Raw genomic sequence first — 16,364 nt, 5'->3', positions numbered from 1 at the left:
TAGTTCCTCACAACAACCCTGAGTAGTAGGTGCTATTCTTATGCTTACTTTGCATTTGAGGAAACTGAGCCTGAGAGAGGTTAAGTGACTTGTCCAAAGTCACAAAGCTAGTAAGTATCTGGAGATTTGAGCTCAGATCTTCCTGACTCCAGGCCCAGTACTCTAGCCACCATAACACCTAGGTGCCTCTCATGGAGAGGTTCACAGTGGACACAACAGGCTACAGCATGTTTCTAGCAAGGAGTTATGATGGAGAAAGAGTAACGGATGAAGTAAAAGACATAGATGTGCAAAAGAAGATGGGCTGGTAACATGACAAGAGCAGGTAATAACATATGGAGAGCCCACATGTTCCACTAGCACTCCTGCAATGTCGAGAGGCATTGAGAGAGGCTCCTAACAGGTTGGGTGGATGCCTATGATTGAGTTGAGTTAGTGGAAGAACAAGGGCACGCATCACAGATAGCCTCTATTGTTTCTTCAACCTGGATTGCATTTTCAATGCACCCTGGGACTCTGCCCCTTCACACACCCCATCCCCCAATCACTCTATTGAAACTACTCTGTCCAAGGCTGCCAGTAACCTCCTAATCACCAGATCCAGTGGCCTTTCTTTCAATCCTCATCTGCCATGACTTCTCTGTGGTTTTTAACACTAGTGAATGCACCCTCCTACTGAAGAAGATACCACACTCTGCTGGTTCTCCTACTTCTCTAATTCCTCCTGTTTCCATTGGCTTCCCATTCTCTTGCCCAGCCCTTAATGTGGATGTACCCCTAGGGTCTATTTTCTTTTCTTCTCTCTCTATGTCCTCTCCCTTGGCCATCTCATTTACTCCCCACCTTTAAATGGCTTTAATCCCCATCTCTAGGCTGGTGACTCATCAGTCTCTTTCTCTTGTTTTCTCTCTCTAGTCCAGGACCTATATCTGAGTTCCAGTTCCACATCTCTAACTCCCTGCAGGCACCCCCCACCAGATGTCCTCTTAGCAATTCAAATGCAACAAGTCCAAAGTGGAATCTGCCTCTTTACCACTAAACCTGCTCCTTCAGACTTTTACTATTCCCACTTCTGGCATAACCATTCCCACTGCTTCCTTGTTATTATAGTTTAGGCCTAAAATAGACCAGGTTAGCAAGTTCAAGGTTTAGAATGTAATAAGCATTCATGAACCATGAAGTCCAATTAAAAACAACTTTACAAATTAAAAATCAAAATAACACACTTTAAAAAGATGCAAAGGATATGACATATCACTCCAAATGATTATAATCACCATCACCAATTTCAATGACTTTTCATATTTTAAATGTTTATAATTAATGAATATTAGTATTAGTTCTCACCTTTGCAACCAAATATCAGTGTAGCTATTTCCATTCTACAGCTGAAGAAACAGAGGCACCAGAAAATGAAGTGATTTACTTATAGTCATCAATTTATCTACACTAGAACTGAGGAGGCTAGAATCCAATCGTCTTCCCCTCCCAAGTTTAGTACTCTGTCCTTGGGTAAAAAGCTTTGGAACTAACAAAACTGTATCATTGCTTCCCTCCATGTGAGATGTGCCTAAAGTTCCATTTCTTCAGATGCTTAATGAGGTTACCTCTGAAGCCAAGAAAGGCACAATAGAACGTTGTAATGTTGAAGAAGGCATTCGCCAGTCTGGTAAGGGGCCACCATTACAGACAGAATCTGTCCTAAGGGATACTTGTCTCTGATTTCCTCACAGAGACGAGAGCCAAGCCCTAAGTGGGAAAAAAAAATCCAGATAGCAACAAGTTATGCTACTACAGTAAACAGAAAAGATAATTTTGGAAACTTTAGTCTCTGTACATCCACCTTGATTGATATAGATGCTGCCATAACAATGATGCAGCGGGGACTTCAGAGCATGGTTTGGGTACTCCATGATCTTCTGGTCTGTGTATCATGTGGTAGAAAAGGCTTTTTTTTTCCCACTAGCTTCTGAGTCAGAAGTGAACACACTCATAGAAGGCCCCAGTTACCAAACCTTGGTCTCTTTTCTGCCTGGCTGTGTTTCAGTGAGGAGGCAATTACCACCATGTTCTCCAGATGGAAAGTGCACCAGTGGCCTATGTCCTCCACCTGGTTTGATATGAAGCCATAAGTGCATGGCTTTATTGTTTATGTCCCTACTGCATTCATTCTCTCCTGTATTAGGCGAAAGAGTAGAGATGGAACAGATTAGCTGTAACCTTGTGAGCACTGAAAGGTCAGGCGATACCAAGGGTCCAGGAACTGAAATTCATGCCAGAGTTTGCAGACAGCCTACCCTGGTGAGCAGTGACGTCCCAAATGAACTGCTGGACCCAGTCCAGTTGTGGATCCACACACTAGAACAATGATTTCTCCAAAGAAGGGGGCCACTTCGTCCATTGACTGTGCCATATTGGAAGTGAACTTAGAAGGTTGAGGCTACTCTCCCAAGGGATGGAGGTTATAGAGGGGAGAGTGTACCCCTGGTGTGTGTGGGATGGGTATGGGAGGTGTTTTATATTTCTGTTCTTAATATAACTTCTCAGTAAATATCCCTTTATAAAAGCTAATTGATGTTAACTGATTAAATGATAACTGAGGTGCTAACTACTAGGTCAATCAGTGATTTTAGGGAGATATTAACAGTAACTGGGGATTGACTTGGACCTCCCACTCACACTCTTTCCTTTCCCAGGATGGAAGGTTAGGGAGTTTGGGGAGCAAACAAATGAAATAGTAAAGGGTCTTAGTCCAAGGGCAGGAAATGGTAAGGAGAGGAACATAGTTAGACAGGTGTGAGGGACTGTCTGATGTTGGCAGCTGCCAGTCGGGTGCTGTGGCATGGGTAAGGTAAGATCTGGGTATTTTGGAAGTCGAGGCAGGGACTGTGGTAGGCAGAGTCGTGTGTACTGGGATGGGCTGGATTCGGAGAAGCCATGAGGCAATTGGGCAGTGCTATGAGATAAGCTGGGTGCAAGGAAGTAGCCGAGCCTGAGCTCCTGAGGCAAGGGGCGGTGCCACGTGGGAGTGGGATGGCAGAGGACTGAGTTCCCTCTGCTTAGTCCCCTCCTTATATGCAACGTCATCCCCAGATGCCTCTTGTGACCTTCCTGACTTTGTGCAGCACTGACCCAGTCCCCTCCTGAGTCTGACTTCCTAGGTCACGTACTCTTGTCTATGCGTCAATCCCAGATGCCTCCTTCCTGTATCCAATCCTAGCCTCCTACGTCACTCCCTCCCCCTTGGTGTGCTAAACTCAGACAGCCCCTTCCGGTATCTGACCCTACAATCATTGGCTAGTAGCGGGCTGGAGAGGAGGGGCTAAGTAGGTACTTAGGAACAAGCGTGGTCAGAACACACGTGCGCTCTCCCCTGGCTCCTGCCTGTTGCTCTGGCCTTGCTGCTTGGGCTTGCTATGATGGTTTGCTGTGTTGGTCTCTGAATAAAGCTCTGGTGTTGGTGCCTCCCGATGGCTTGTCTCTGTGTGGTGATCCGGCTGAGGACCGAGGACCCAGGCATGGGTAAGACTCTGGTGGTGTACTTCTTTTAAGGGAAGTAGGTACTGGCGCACGACTGGCAGAAGGCCAGCGTGCGGCCCGTATAGACAGGTGCTGAACTCCTTGAGAAAGGAAGGAAGAAGAGTGACTTGGGGGTCGATATACTTAGTCCAGTGGGAAAATTTTAATTGCATAGACTTCAAAAGAGGAAAGGTTACTGAGAGAAGAAGGCAAAGGAAGAGTATCTATAAGTGCCAATTGGAGCAGGAGGTATTCTGACTTCCCCTCCAGGATCATGGGAGAGGGTACAGCCATGTAGAGAGGAGAGTCAGGGATGCTGCATCATCAGGGTGGAACCAGGGCTCTGGGAGGACTAATACATAAAGAGTGCGAGAAAGAGGTCCAGGACAAAAGAAAAAAAAAAAGCGTACTCACTATGGAACAAGAATTCTAGAGGACACAATGGAAGGGGTGGGCAGAGTTGAATTAGGACATGGATAGGGTTTGGTGGAGTTTTCTGATAAATGGCTGTTGATTAATTATTATAGGGACAGGGAGAGAATCATTAAAACATGGTGATCTCTGCAGCCAGATCTGAATGGCTTAATCTGGCTTACATGATTTTTATTCTGTTTTCTAATTCCACATTACAGCAGTGGTTTTTTTTTAAAGTAGGGTATCCATTCTAGAACCCCACAGACCAGAACACCTATGTACACACTCAGGAAATGCAATATTTAAACACTCATTAAATCAAAGTTCTACTCTAAATAAAAATGAATAAACAAACTTTTTTTTTTAATGTAAGTATGTATATCAAATTGCTTACCTTCTCAGGAAGGAGGGAGGGAGACAAGTGAGGGAGAGAATTTGGAACTCAAAATAGGCAGGCAAGTCAGAGAAATCACGTGGGCCAATTCAGGATATACATGGGTGAGTTGTTTTTCTTTTTTTTATTTTTACTGACAGTAGAAGGTTAAAGATAGAGGTAACATGAGCACTCCAGCGGAGTAAGAGTGCATGGAAAGAGATCTGAGACTTTTTTTGGGACAGGCAGAAAGCAATTCTAGATAAGATTCTCTGTTACAGCTTCAGTGAAAGAGGGCTCTAAGAGCCCTGATACACAGTGAAGCTACTGAAAGTTTTAAAACACTAGAATAGCCCCAAGGAAGGTTCAGGGTATGTTAGAAAGTCATGTTATAATCTGTGTAATTACAATGACTAAGCTTGGCCCTGAAGACAAGAGGAAATGCACTTCCCTCCCTTTGCAGAAGCCTGAGACTATTGGTGTAGAACCTGCGTATAATGTCAAATTGGCTTGGTATGTGCACTAGTTTTACTGAACGTTTTTTTTTCCTTTCTTTTTCTTTTATTTTGAATTATAAGAGAAGGTTTGTTGGGTAAGGGTGGGAGGAGGGATGTATTCAGAAACAGAGGTAATAAAAAAACAATAAAAGTTAAAATCTTTTTTTAAAAAAGGAAGACAGCAGTGTTACAAAGAAGAATTAGATTAAACAGTGATTGATAGCAGTAGAAGTACAAGCAGGGCATCAGCTATCTTGCTCCGTGACAGCCCTTTCCATTTCTTTTCTGATATCTCTCTGATGATCCCCTTAGTACCTTCTCCTGCCTGATTCACTGTTGGTAATATGTTGCAGCCGAATTCACTCCCATCATGTATCTTTCCCATTGCCCTTTGACCCACTGAGTTTTTTAAAGGCCAGGTATACCATAACTAGCAGTCACACAGAACCACTAGAAGAACACTAATGTGAAATAAATGAGCCTTCATTCCATGCAGAAGCTTGAGGCCATTAAAAACACTGCATCATTTCCCAAAAGCAACCCAGCCCTTTCTCTCCTTCTATTCATTTCTGGGCCCCATTCATTAGCCATATATAATGTTTATCCTGCACAACACTGTACTCTGATGCCTCACTGTGGCATGGAAGGAACCCTGGATTCTTAAAGGCTATGTCAGTGGGAAAACAAGTTCTAGCTCCATCTATTAAAATGGAACAGCTTTGAATATAGTCCAGACTTTCTCTACTTTCCAAGGAAAAGCCTGCTTAAGCATGGAAAGACTCATCAACAGTAATCTGGTTGAGTAGTAATAAATTTTTCAGCCACGAATTTGGCCACGATTGGCCATTCTTGGCAGTGGATTCATGGCAGACCATGAAACAAAGTATAACTGAGTGGAGGAAATGTGATAATCTTTTATTTGATGACGCACACCTTGGAGAGCTCTAACTGCTCAGGCTACATGGTCCAGGCACCATCATCTACCTAGTGTCAGCTTACCTGAATTACAAACCCAGGACCTTGGTAGAAGAAGAAAAAAGAAAAAGGAAAAAAGCTAGATGAGTACTTTGTAAACCCACATCTAAAAAGTGATGTCAAGGTCAAAATGTTAAGCATAATAATCTAGCTAGGTTCCTTCTCCTCCTCTCCCCCCATTACATACCTGCTCCTGTGCCACCACTTAGGCTGTGAAAAAGCACAGTCCCACTATAACAATCCCGGAGTTCCACTTCGTTTCGAAGCCTCTCCATTGTCTCGTAGAGAAGGCTCTCTTCACAATTCAAAGGCTTGTTGTAGTAGCCTGGAAACAAACCATTTACAACGGCCCACATCAAAGAGATTTGGGTACATAACAAAATATTCTGGGGGCTATATCTTCCAAAAAATTCCATCTTTTTTTAAATTAATTTTGATTTATCAACAATCACTTCCATAAGCTTTTGAGTTTTAAATTTTTCTCCCCCTCCCTCCTCACCTCCCTCCCCAAAACAACACACAATCTAATATAGGCTATACATAAACATTCCTATTAAACATATTTTCACATTAGTGATGTTGTAAGTAAGAATTAGAACCAATAGGAAGAACCACCAGAAAGAGGAAACAAAACAAAACAGAAGAAAAAAAATAGCAAATAGTATGACTTCGATCTGCATTCAAACACCATAGTTCTTTCTTTGGATGTGGATAGCATTTTCAAGGAATTCCAATCTTAAAGCCTGTATAGCTCATTCCACTACCACCACCTTTCCAATCAGTAATTACCTTTCCCCTCAGACTTCATATAGTACTTCACTACTACTTGGGCCACCAGGAAAGGAGGCAGAAGACAGACATTATGTCAGAGGCCAGGACCTACTTTCAGCCACCTCTTCCAGAACTCTAGCATTGGAAGCATTCAGACTAGAGAGGAGAGAGTGACAAACTAGGCCCTCCCATTCCATCCAAAGAGTGGAGGAGGAGAAAGAGAAAAGGGACGCAGAGACTGACCTAAACACAAGGTCTTAATCCAGAAACTGAGCCTGGAGAGATAAGCAAACAGAAGAAAACAATGAAGAAATACTAGATGCTAAGGGAAGCCCAAGAGGTCAACCCAGAAGAAAAGAGTAACTCCATAGCAAATACAAATATAACTTCAGATAAAAGAACGGCTTGACCACAAGCATTCTAAGAATCTTTGCAAGAAGTCTTAAAAGTCACAAAATAAAGTTAACACTCTCAAGGAAAAATTTGGAAAGGGACTAAATAACTTAAGACTGAATGTATAAAACCTTACCCAAATAGTAGACTCTCTGAAAAGAAATCTCAAAACAGAGCAAAGACTGGGGCAGCTAGGTGGTGAAGTGGATAGAGCACCGCCCTGGATTCAGGAGATCTGAGTTCAAATCTGGCCTCAGACATGTAACATTTACTAGTTGTGTGACCCTGGGCAAGTTACTTAACCCCATTGCCTGGCCAAAAAAATAAAAAACAAAAAATGGAGCAAAGATAATGAAATGATTCCATGAGACAAGAAATATTAGAACAAAGTCAAAATACTGGAAAAGAATGGTAGGTACTTTTATGCTCTTCATTTTAAAAAATGACCTGTAAGTCAGTAAGTAAGTAGTAAGAAGAGATCGAGTAAAAATCCTAACACTTCCTGAAAGTCATGACAAAACAAAAAAGTTAGATATCATATTTAAAGAAATTACAAAAGAATGATGCTGGATAATAGAACCAAAGGTAAAGTAAAGTAGAAAGAATCCACTGATCACCTCCTGAAAGAAGCACCAGATTGAAAATACCTAGGTGTGTCAAAGCCAAAACTCAGAGTTTCTAAGGTACAAGAGAAATACTGAGAGCAGCTAGAAAGAAAGAGTTCAAGTACCAAAGAACTCCAGTCAGGATTATAACTAACTACTATAAAGTAACTACTATAAAAAAGAAAAAATCTTGAAACATGATAATCCAAAAGGTAAAAGACAAAGCTTTATAAGAATAATTTATGCTATAAATCTGAATATAATCTTATAAAGTGAAATGTGGATCTTAAACACAAACACAGTAGGAATTATGAGAAACCTAGAAAGTAAATACAGTCAAGCAATTGAAAGGAGATAAATTACGATAAGTGGTTACCAAAAGGGAGAAAAGAGACAAATATCTACTATTGTTGGGCGTAGTGGTGCTTGCCTATGATCCCTGTTCAAAACTCGGAACAGCTAAAGTAATCCTTTTGCCTCAGTCTCCCGAATCCAAACTTCACAGAACAAATCCCCCTAATAAAAAGATTTGTTCTGTAAAACTTGGACTCAGTCAAAAGGCTGCACCCAAGGACCTAGAAGGCCACATGTGGCCTTGAGGCCGAAGGTTCTCCTCTTCTGTTCTAGGGTTATATGCCACGGTCCCCTCAACTCTAACCTAATAGGAGCTAAGAGAACCACATTAACTCACACAAATAGAATTTTAATATTCAACCACTGTGGGGAAGGAGCTATCTGGTCCACACACACACAGACACAAATATCCAGCTGTGGAACACAACATACCTCATTCAACAATAACCTTGTCTGCCTAACCAAAGATAAGGAAAATAGCTAGAGCAGATTCCAAGCATCCGAGTTTGCCTACTGCCCGACTTAACTGACTCCTTCACTGGTGTGGAAAGGCCAGCTAATCAATCACCCATCTCAACTGCATTCCCAATCAGTATCTTCATGTTTACTCTCCCTCCCTGTCAGAGTTTTGACAGCTGGCCCTTCTTTGAGTCTTAGATGAGAGACAGTTGTTCCTGTGCTCCCACCAGTCCTCATGTGTGAGGGGTGGGGTTTTACTTCAAATGGCCACGGCCTTATTTCCTTCCTGAATAAGGGAAGCATTTGAAGTTCAGGCAGCTGTGCATTGTTGATATTTTTGGTCTCAGGCAGAACTGGGAAAACTCTACCAGCAGTGAGGAACCTACGGCGTCGAGGCCACGTGTCACCCCTGTGTCTAGCCTATGGTATAGTTTCTTTGCATGTGGAATTAATGCCAAAAGACAATTATTCCTATTTTTCCTACTGTCCTGAGAACACAACAAGCTTTAGAAGAGGGAATGTCTTAAAACTCCACCAAATCAGCACTATGAGAGGCAGCATAGACGGGGATCCAGGAGACCTGGTTTTAAATCCCAGTTCTGCCACTGCTGGCTATGTGACAGCAGGAAACTTATTTAATCTCTTTGAGACTCAGTTTCTACACCTGTTAAATATGAATGATAATACTTATGATATAGCACACAGCTGCAAGGAAAACACTATAAACTTAGATTTATAATGTCTGTGAATAGCTTTGTGTCACTCTATCCTTTTGGGGAGGAGGGAAGGAGGGGGTTTGTATCTCTCTCTTTGCCATTGTGCCTCTAACTTTATTTCTTGAGTTGCTTATTTTTAACCTCTCTCCCTTAATGCCTTAGTATCCTATAATGACAATAATATTGAAGGGACAATTAAAATCATATGAATGAATGAACTTTCTAAGAGAGAGAATGGAGAAAAGAAAGGAGAGGTGGAGACAGAACCTGAGGTCACATATACATTATACGGTTAGGAAGAGGATAAGAAACTATCAGAGAAGATAGAAAAGGAACAGTTAGGGAGGAAGGAGGAGAACCAAGAGGGTGTAATATTCTTGAAGCAAAAAAAAAAAACAACCAAAAACCTGGGTGTATCCAACAGGAGGTGGTAGTGATCAACAGTGATGAAAACTGTATAGAGGTTAGAAAGAAACAGGGCTAAAGAAGAACCTGTGGATTTTCAAATTAAAATTGCTGTGGATTTTTAAGAGTAGGTTCGATAGGACTAATAGAAGAGATGAAAACCAGATTGAAGAGGTTATAGAGAGAGTAGGTGCTGCAGCAGTAGGGATATTAATGCCAAGTTAATTATTCAAGAAGTTTAGTAGTGAAGGAAAGAGAAATGTAGGATGGGAAAATTAGGTTTTTTAAATGGTCAAGGGATTGCTTTTTGTTGTTACTGTTTTGGGGTTTGTGGTTTTTTTTTTTTCGGTTGTTCTTTTGGGGCTTAATAAGACCTGAAGATTTTTTTGGTGGAAAGGAAGGAGAGACTGAAGTTTCTGTAAACTTCTTGTAAGGATTGTTTCATTCTTTGTCTTTATATCCCCAGGGCTAAGCCCTGTGCCTTGTACCTAATAGGTCCTTAATAAATGTTGGTTGATTGGTTAATTGATTTGTACAATAAAAAGAAGAATCACTGTTGAAGTAAAGTTCTGGAAGAAGCAATATGGAGGGCAAAGAAGATGTAACACATAAAGGGATTAGCCTTAGTCAAGCACAGGGAGGAGAAAATGAATGAAAAGTTTTGAGAAAGGAAGAGAGGAGGAGGCCAATAAGAGTAGATCAATTGCTGAGCAGAGGTAGTAAGGGACCAGCAACAGGGGAGAGGGCTAAGGGAACAAAATACTTCAGACTACAAGGCCCAGGGACCATTATCCACTTGGTGGCCATTAATTTATGGTGGGTGAAATCTGTGACTTTCTTCAAGGACCTTCAGCAGCTCTACAGCTTAAGTGGAAAAATCTGAAGGAGGATGCTCCCAAGGGTTACTCAGGTGAGGAATGACAAATGGTGTCGGGGAGAGGGATGGAGGAGGGGAGAGGAAAGTTAAGAGTTTCTATCTGGAGGACTAAAGCTTTACTAAAGTAAAGCACTAAAATGGCAGAGCAGGTGTCAGTGATTGAACCAGCAGCATTTACCAATCTATTATGCAAAGTATTGTAGGGGGGGTCATCATCAAAAGAAATGGAATCATTTAATCAGCAAGCATTTATTTAGCTATATGCTAGACACTCTACTAAAGCAGCTCTGTGGTGCAGTGGATAGAGCTCCTTGGCCTGGAGTTGATGAGGATGGGATCTGGACCCCAAAAAGGAAAAACCCTGGACTTTTCCACATAGCCAAATCTCTGGTGTTCACCTGAGGCTATAGTCCCATCAACTGGCCTTTTGTTATCACCCAAACCCAATCTCCCTTAACCTAGCCTAGCCCTCCTTTGTCTTACCTCCCTATGGCTCCTGGCTACTTCCCACCTTTGACCCTATCCAGACTCCATTGCAGTCACTCCCATCAAGATCCTTCCTAGATCCCTTCCACAGTCTTTCTGCATATAAGGTCCATCTTGTCTCCATTAAGGTGCTCAATTCTTATAATCTAGTAACTGCTCAGATTTTTACAATCTAGCCAATAGCTCACAGATGCTCAGATTCCTTAAGAGCCTGGTTAATATGGCGGATCTTTAATAAACCTTGTCTTTGGCAGAAGGCTTGGGTCAAATTTTTTTGGGCAGGACCCAAGTACTTCATCAGAGTCAGGAAGACCTGAGTTCAAGGTCAACCTCAGGCTATGTGACCCTGGGCAAATCACTTAACCTTGTTTGCCTCAGTTTCCTGGAGAATAATAATAATTCCTGGAGAATAAAAATAAGCTAGAGAAGGAAATGGCAAACCACTTCAGTATCTTTGCCAAGAAAACCCCAAATAGGGTCACAAAGAGTCTGAAATGACTGAACCACAACAGTCACTCTACTAGGGACTAGGAATACAAAGACAAAAGTGAAACTGGTATGTAAAAATATTTATAAAATAAACATAAGGGGGGCAGTTTGGTGGCACAGTGGATAGAGCTCTGGCCTTGGAGTCAGGAGGACCTGAGTTCAAATCTGAACCCAGACACTTGACACTTACTAGCTATGTGACCCTGGGCAAGTCACTTAACCCCCACTGCCTCACCAAAAAATAAATAAATAAATAAATAAACACAAGGTAAATATTTAGGACTAGCAACTAGAGGAACCAGGAAAGACTTCGCACAGAAGGTGACACTTGAATCTAGTTTTCAAGGAAATCAAGGGAAATCAGGGGTGAGGACAGGCAGTGGGAATGGAGAAGAAGGGTGTATTACAGGTGGGGCCCCAATGACTGTCCCACCTACCTGAAGATAATTTCCATTGTTGAATTATAACACTATGTGATGGGAATCAGAACTGAAAGTGAACAAAGCCAGTATTTCTTCTTGAATCAATCAAAGCCATTTGGGCACACCCTAAGGAATTTGTATAAAAGGCTAGCTATCTCAGAACAATAATGGATATACCAAAGATCTAAGAACTGAAAGGAAGAAGTGAGGTTAAGCCAAGCTAGCCAATCAAGAACTAGCAGCCCTGGGGTGACCAGGTAAAGGAGAAATAGAAGTTAAAACTGATTTGTGGCAGTGTGGAGTTCTGGAGGAGGGCCATCTGCTCTCCTGGCAGCACACAGCAGAAGACCCAATTGTAGGGTGGGTCACACCACTGTACTAACCTACTTAAGGACTGAGGTAAGTCCCAATAAAAGATCTGCTCTTTCCCAAAGCTCTTTCTCCACAGATACTATAACATAGCCTTCTATTTCACTAGAAAACACTATCAGCAACCTGAATTTTGCCTCAACCTCAAAGATGTCAAAGATGAACTACAGATAGATACAAATGTAAATTTAGGTGATTCCAACCACTGTCTAAAGCTTAGAAATTTTTCAAACTGGGGACTTGGAGAGATTATAATTAAACTCCTAACTTTTCTTCTAAAATAAACTTTCTAAAGCCACAGATCAGGGACTTTAGGGGCCTTTATTTTGTCCCTAGGCTTAAAAGGAGCTAATTATGATGTGCAAAGGCCCAGAGACAGGAGATAGAGTATTCTATATGAGAAACAATAAAAACTGAATAATAAAAATAGAATACATGGTCTCTGCTTTCTGGGAATTCATAATCTACTCTGAGTGATGGTATATTTAACAACTAACAAAATGCTCACTACATGCATAAGTCTCTAGAGAAGAAGCTTGGTGTGGTGAACAGAGAGCCACCTTGGAGCTACAAAGACTTTCCTCTCATACATACAAACTGTGTGACCAAGGCAAGTCACTTAACCACTAACCTCTGTGTGCCTTGGGCAATTCTCAAAGAAAATAAATTTCAGAAGGGGTCACCTAGCTAACACTGAAAATCTTAGGTCAGGTCTGGACAAAACAAACAACAAAAGTAAGTGCTGAGAGATCAGAGTCTTACCACACGCCCAATTCTTCCCTCTTCCCTGTTTTCCGATTATTACATTCGATTCTCGGAATAAACTGAAAAAAAAAAAATGCATTGTTGAAAGTGAGAGACTTGTTGGAAAGCCTGGACCATAACCACATTCTGATACTAACACCCTGTAGTGGGGAGGGACCTAGTAATTAGCCACATAGGGAATCTGCTTGATTGCTTTAACTACTTTGCTGATAAACTGCTTCTGGCCCTTCCTTACTGCCGCTTAATTTGTTACCCTTTCTAGGAAATCATTACCCCCAAAGCTTGTAGCACAAGTCAAAAGAGAAATCAGCACCTGAGTCAGACATTTAGCTTCCTTTCCCCAGGATTTTCTCCAGTTAGCTGAAGAAAGGCTTATGGAAAGATAGAAAGATCACAGGACCATAGACATAAATATGAAAGGGACCTCACTCAGAGGCCTTCTAACTCGACCCTTTCATTTTACAAATGAGGAAACGAGGCCCAAAGAGATAAAGCGACTTGTCCAAAGTCACACAAATAGTGTCATCTGGGGTTCGAACCAACTCCCTTGACTACAAGTCCAATGTCTTCCTTGCTGTGCTATGGAATAAAAATGGTCATAAAAATGGTCATAACAATAATAACTTGTGGTACTTGCCATGGTTTACAGATTTGGATTGGCCAGGTTCAGTTCCAAAGGTCTAACTAGACAATAACCCTATAATTTGGGTAAACAGACATGGGAGTTTGAGTGCTTGAGTTATATGGCCATGTAGTTCTAAAGGTAAGCTTCCTTTATAAGCATAGTATAGTAAGATTCAGTGGAAAGAACACTCTAATTCAACCACATCTCTAAGTTTTTTCATGAGACCCATCAGCAGCTATATCCTATGATCAACTAATTATTGTGATTGATAACTTTTCAAAAGAACACTGGAATTACAATTAGGAGACCTATGTTCAAGCACCAGCTCTGTTGACTTGTACAAATTGGCACAACTTTTCTGTCTTCAATTTCTTATCATCTATAAAAGAAAGGGTTGTCCGAGATAAGCCTTTGGGGCCCTGGCTTCATCAACAGAAATGACACTAAAGAAGATGTAATATTATCTGTTTTGATGATGCATTCTTCTAAGTATCTCTGAGCCTTTACATACTACTCACAGCTGAAACTTCCTCTAGATGTTGTCCCCATTAGAACGTGAATTTTTTGAGAGTAGGAAATGTCTTCTCTTTCTATTTATATTGTTCAGCACTTAGCAAAGTACTTTGAACATGGTAAGCATTTAAATGCTTTTTCATTCATTCTCTCATTCTCTGTGGTCCTAGATTTCTATGTCCTAATTGTCTAACCTAAGGAAAATCAACTCTGTTTCTTAATTTTCTCAACTGTAGAAGAGAAAAGTATTCTTTCTTTACACTGTTGTTAGAATCAAATGAGACAGTGGTGTCAACACACTTATGCATTCAATTATCCTTTATTTAAATAAAAAATATAATTCTTTAGCAAGATGGTTAAACATAAAAATTACCTAGTATTAGGAAACCACTAAAAATATACTCTTCAGAGCGAAACTTAAATAAATATAAATGACTATGTACAGTTGAGTAGATACTTTGGACATCAATGAAAACTAAATGAGTTTGTTCCTTGCAGACTCTTACAGTAGTGGTTATTTGCAATCTTAGTATCAACTTGGTTTACCTACTTAAAACAACTTCTCAAAGAGTTTTACTTACATATCTTTAGAATCAACTCTACCTTTCTGCTATAAATGGGATCATAAGATTTATATCTGGAAGGAAACAGAGTTCATCTAGCCTAACACCTTTATTTTACAGATAGGTAAACTGAGGCTCATAGAGGTTAAATGATAAGATCACATAGATAGTTAGCAGTGTAGCTAGGATTTGAATAATATTCTGACTCCAAATCCATTGTATTTGCATCTAAGCCACAGCTGCCATGTCTTGGCAGGAAAAGAGATCAACTCAAGATTTGCCTGGGTGGCAGTCCCAGGGCAAAGAGAAGCACTAGCATATCAGAGCTTGTCGCCACAGTGGAGTGGGGGACCCTTCTCACAGTTCCAGGGCAGAAAAGAGTACTTGTGGTCATTCATAGACCAGAGCACAGACCAGTCGAATAGCAAACACCTCTCCTTAGATCACACCAGCTTGGAAGAACTGAAAACTTATAGGTTCCAAGAAGCATCTCTAAAAATAGCTGCACAAAATCCCTGAAGCTTGGGACAGTGCACTCTCCACCCTGGAAGCAGAGCCTTACTTTAACAAAGAGTCAAAACTCAAGTAATAGGCTAGGAATATGAGGAAACAACAGAAAAAAATTCTGACCATAGAAAGTTACTATGGTGACAAAGAAGCTCAAAACACACATTCAGAAGCATGTAACAAAATCACAGCTCTTACATCCAAAGCCTCCAAGAAAAATATGAATTGGTCTCTGGCTCTGGAAGAGCTCAAAAAGGATTTTGAAAATCAAGTAAGAGAGACAGAGGAAAAATTGGGAAGAGAAACAAGAGTGATGCAAGAAAATCATGAAAAACAGAGTCAACAGCTTGGTAAAGGAGACACAAAAAAACATTGAAGAAAATAACACCTTAAAAAAACAGAATAGGCCAAATGGTAAAAGAGGTCCAAAAAGCCAATGAAGAGAAGAATGCCTTAAAAAGCAGAACTGGACAAAAGGAAAAAGAGGCACAAAAATCCACTGAAAAACTCATTAAAAAATAGAATTGGCCAAATACAAAAGGAGGTTCAAAAGCTCACTGCACAAAATAATTCCTTAAAAATTAGAATTGAGCAAATGGAAGCTATTGACTTTATGAGAAATCAAGAAACGATAAAACAAAACCTAAAGAAAAAATAGAAGACAATATGAAATATCTCACTGGAAAAACAACTGACCTGGAAAATAGATCCAGGAGAGATAATTTAAAAATCATTGGACAACCTGAAACCATGGTTAAAAAAAGAGCCTAGACATCATTTTTCAAGAAATTATCACGGGATACTGTCCTGATATTCTAGAACTAGAGGGTAAAGTAGAAATTGAAAGAATCACTTCCTAAAAAAGATCCCAAAATGAAAACTCCCAGAAATATTATAGCCAAATTCCAGAGCTCCCAAGTCAAGGAGAGAATTTTGCAAGCAGCCAGAAAGAAACAATTCAAGTATGGTGGAGCCACAGTCAGGACAACACAAGATTTAGCAGCTTCTACATTAAAGGATTGGAGGGCTTGGAATATGATATTCCAGAAGGCAAAGGAGCTAGGATTACAATCAGCAAAACTAAGAATAATCTTTCAGGGGGAAAAAAAACTGGACATTCAATGAAATTGAGGACTTTCAAGCATTCCTGATGAAAAGACCAGAGCTGAATAGAAAATAGAAAATCTAAATACAAGACTCAAGAGAAGCAGAAAAAGGTAAACAGGAAAGGGAAATCATAAGGGACTTAATAAGGTTAAACTGTTTA

At 40.7% G+C, this 16,364-nt stretch overlaps 1 protein-coding gene across 1 annotated transcript in view; it reads right to left on the bottom strand.

Moving 5' to 3' along the window:
• Window positions 1-16,364, bottom strand: part of LOC114028018 (tubulin delta chain-like) — an 80,060-nt gene that overhangs the window by 10,676 nt on the left and 53,020 nt on the right. The window contains exons 4-6 of the mRNA XM_027842199.1: window positions 12,887-12,948; window positions 5,966-6,103; window positions 1,608-1,749 (exon numbers count right to left, since the gene is read on the bottom strand). Coding sequence (XP_027698000.1) covers window positions 1,608-1,749; window positions 5,966-6,103; window positions 12,887-12,948 — 342 coding nt within the window. The remainder of the gene's footprint in view (window positions 1-1,607; window positions 1,750-5,965; window positions 6,104-12,886; window positions 12,949-16,364) is intronic.

This window comes from Vombatus ursinus, unplaced genomic scaffold (genome assembly GCF_900497805.2).
Source record: "Vombatus ursinus unplaced genomic scaffold, bare-nosed wombat genome assembly UNPS02014867.1, whole genome shotgun sequence".
NCBI classification, from domain to species: Eukaryota; Metazoa; Chordata; class Mammalia; order Diprotodontia; family Vombatidae; genus Vombatus; species Vombatus ursinus.
Note: the sequence above shows the minus strand (reverse complement) of the source record. Positions and strands in the feature narration are given on the sequence as shown.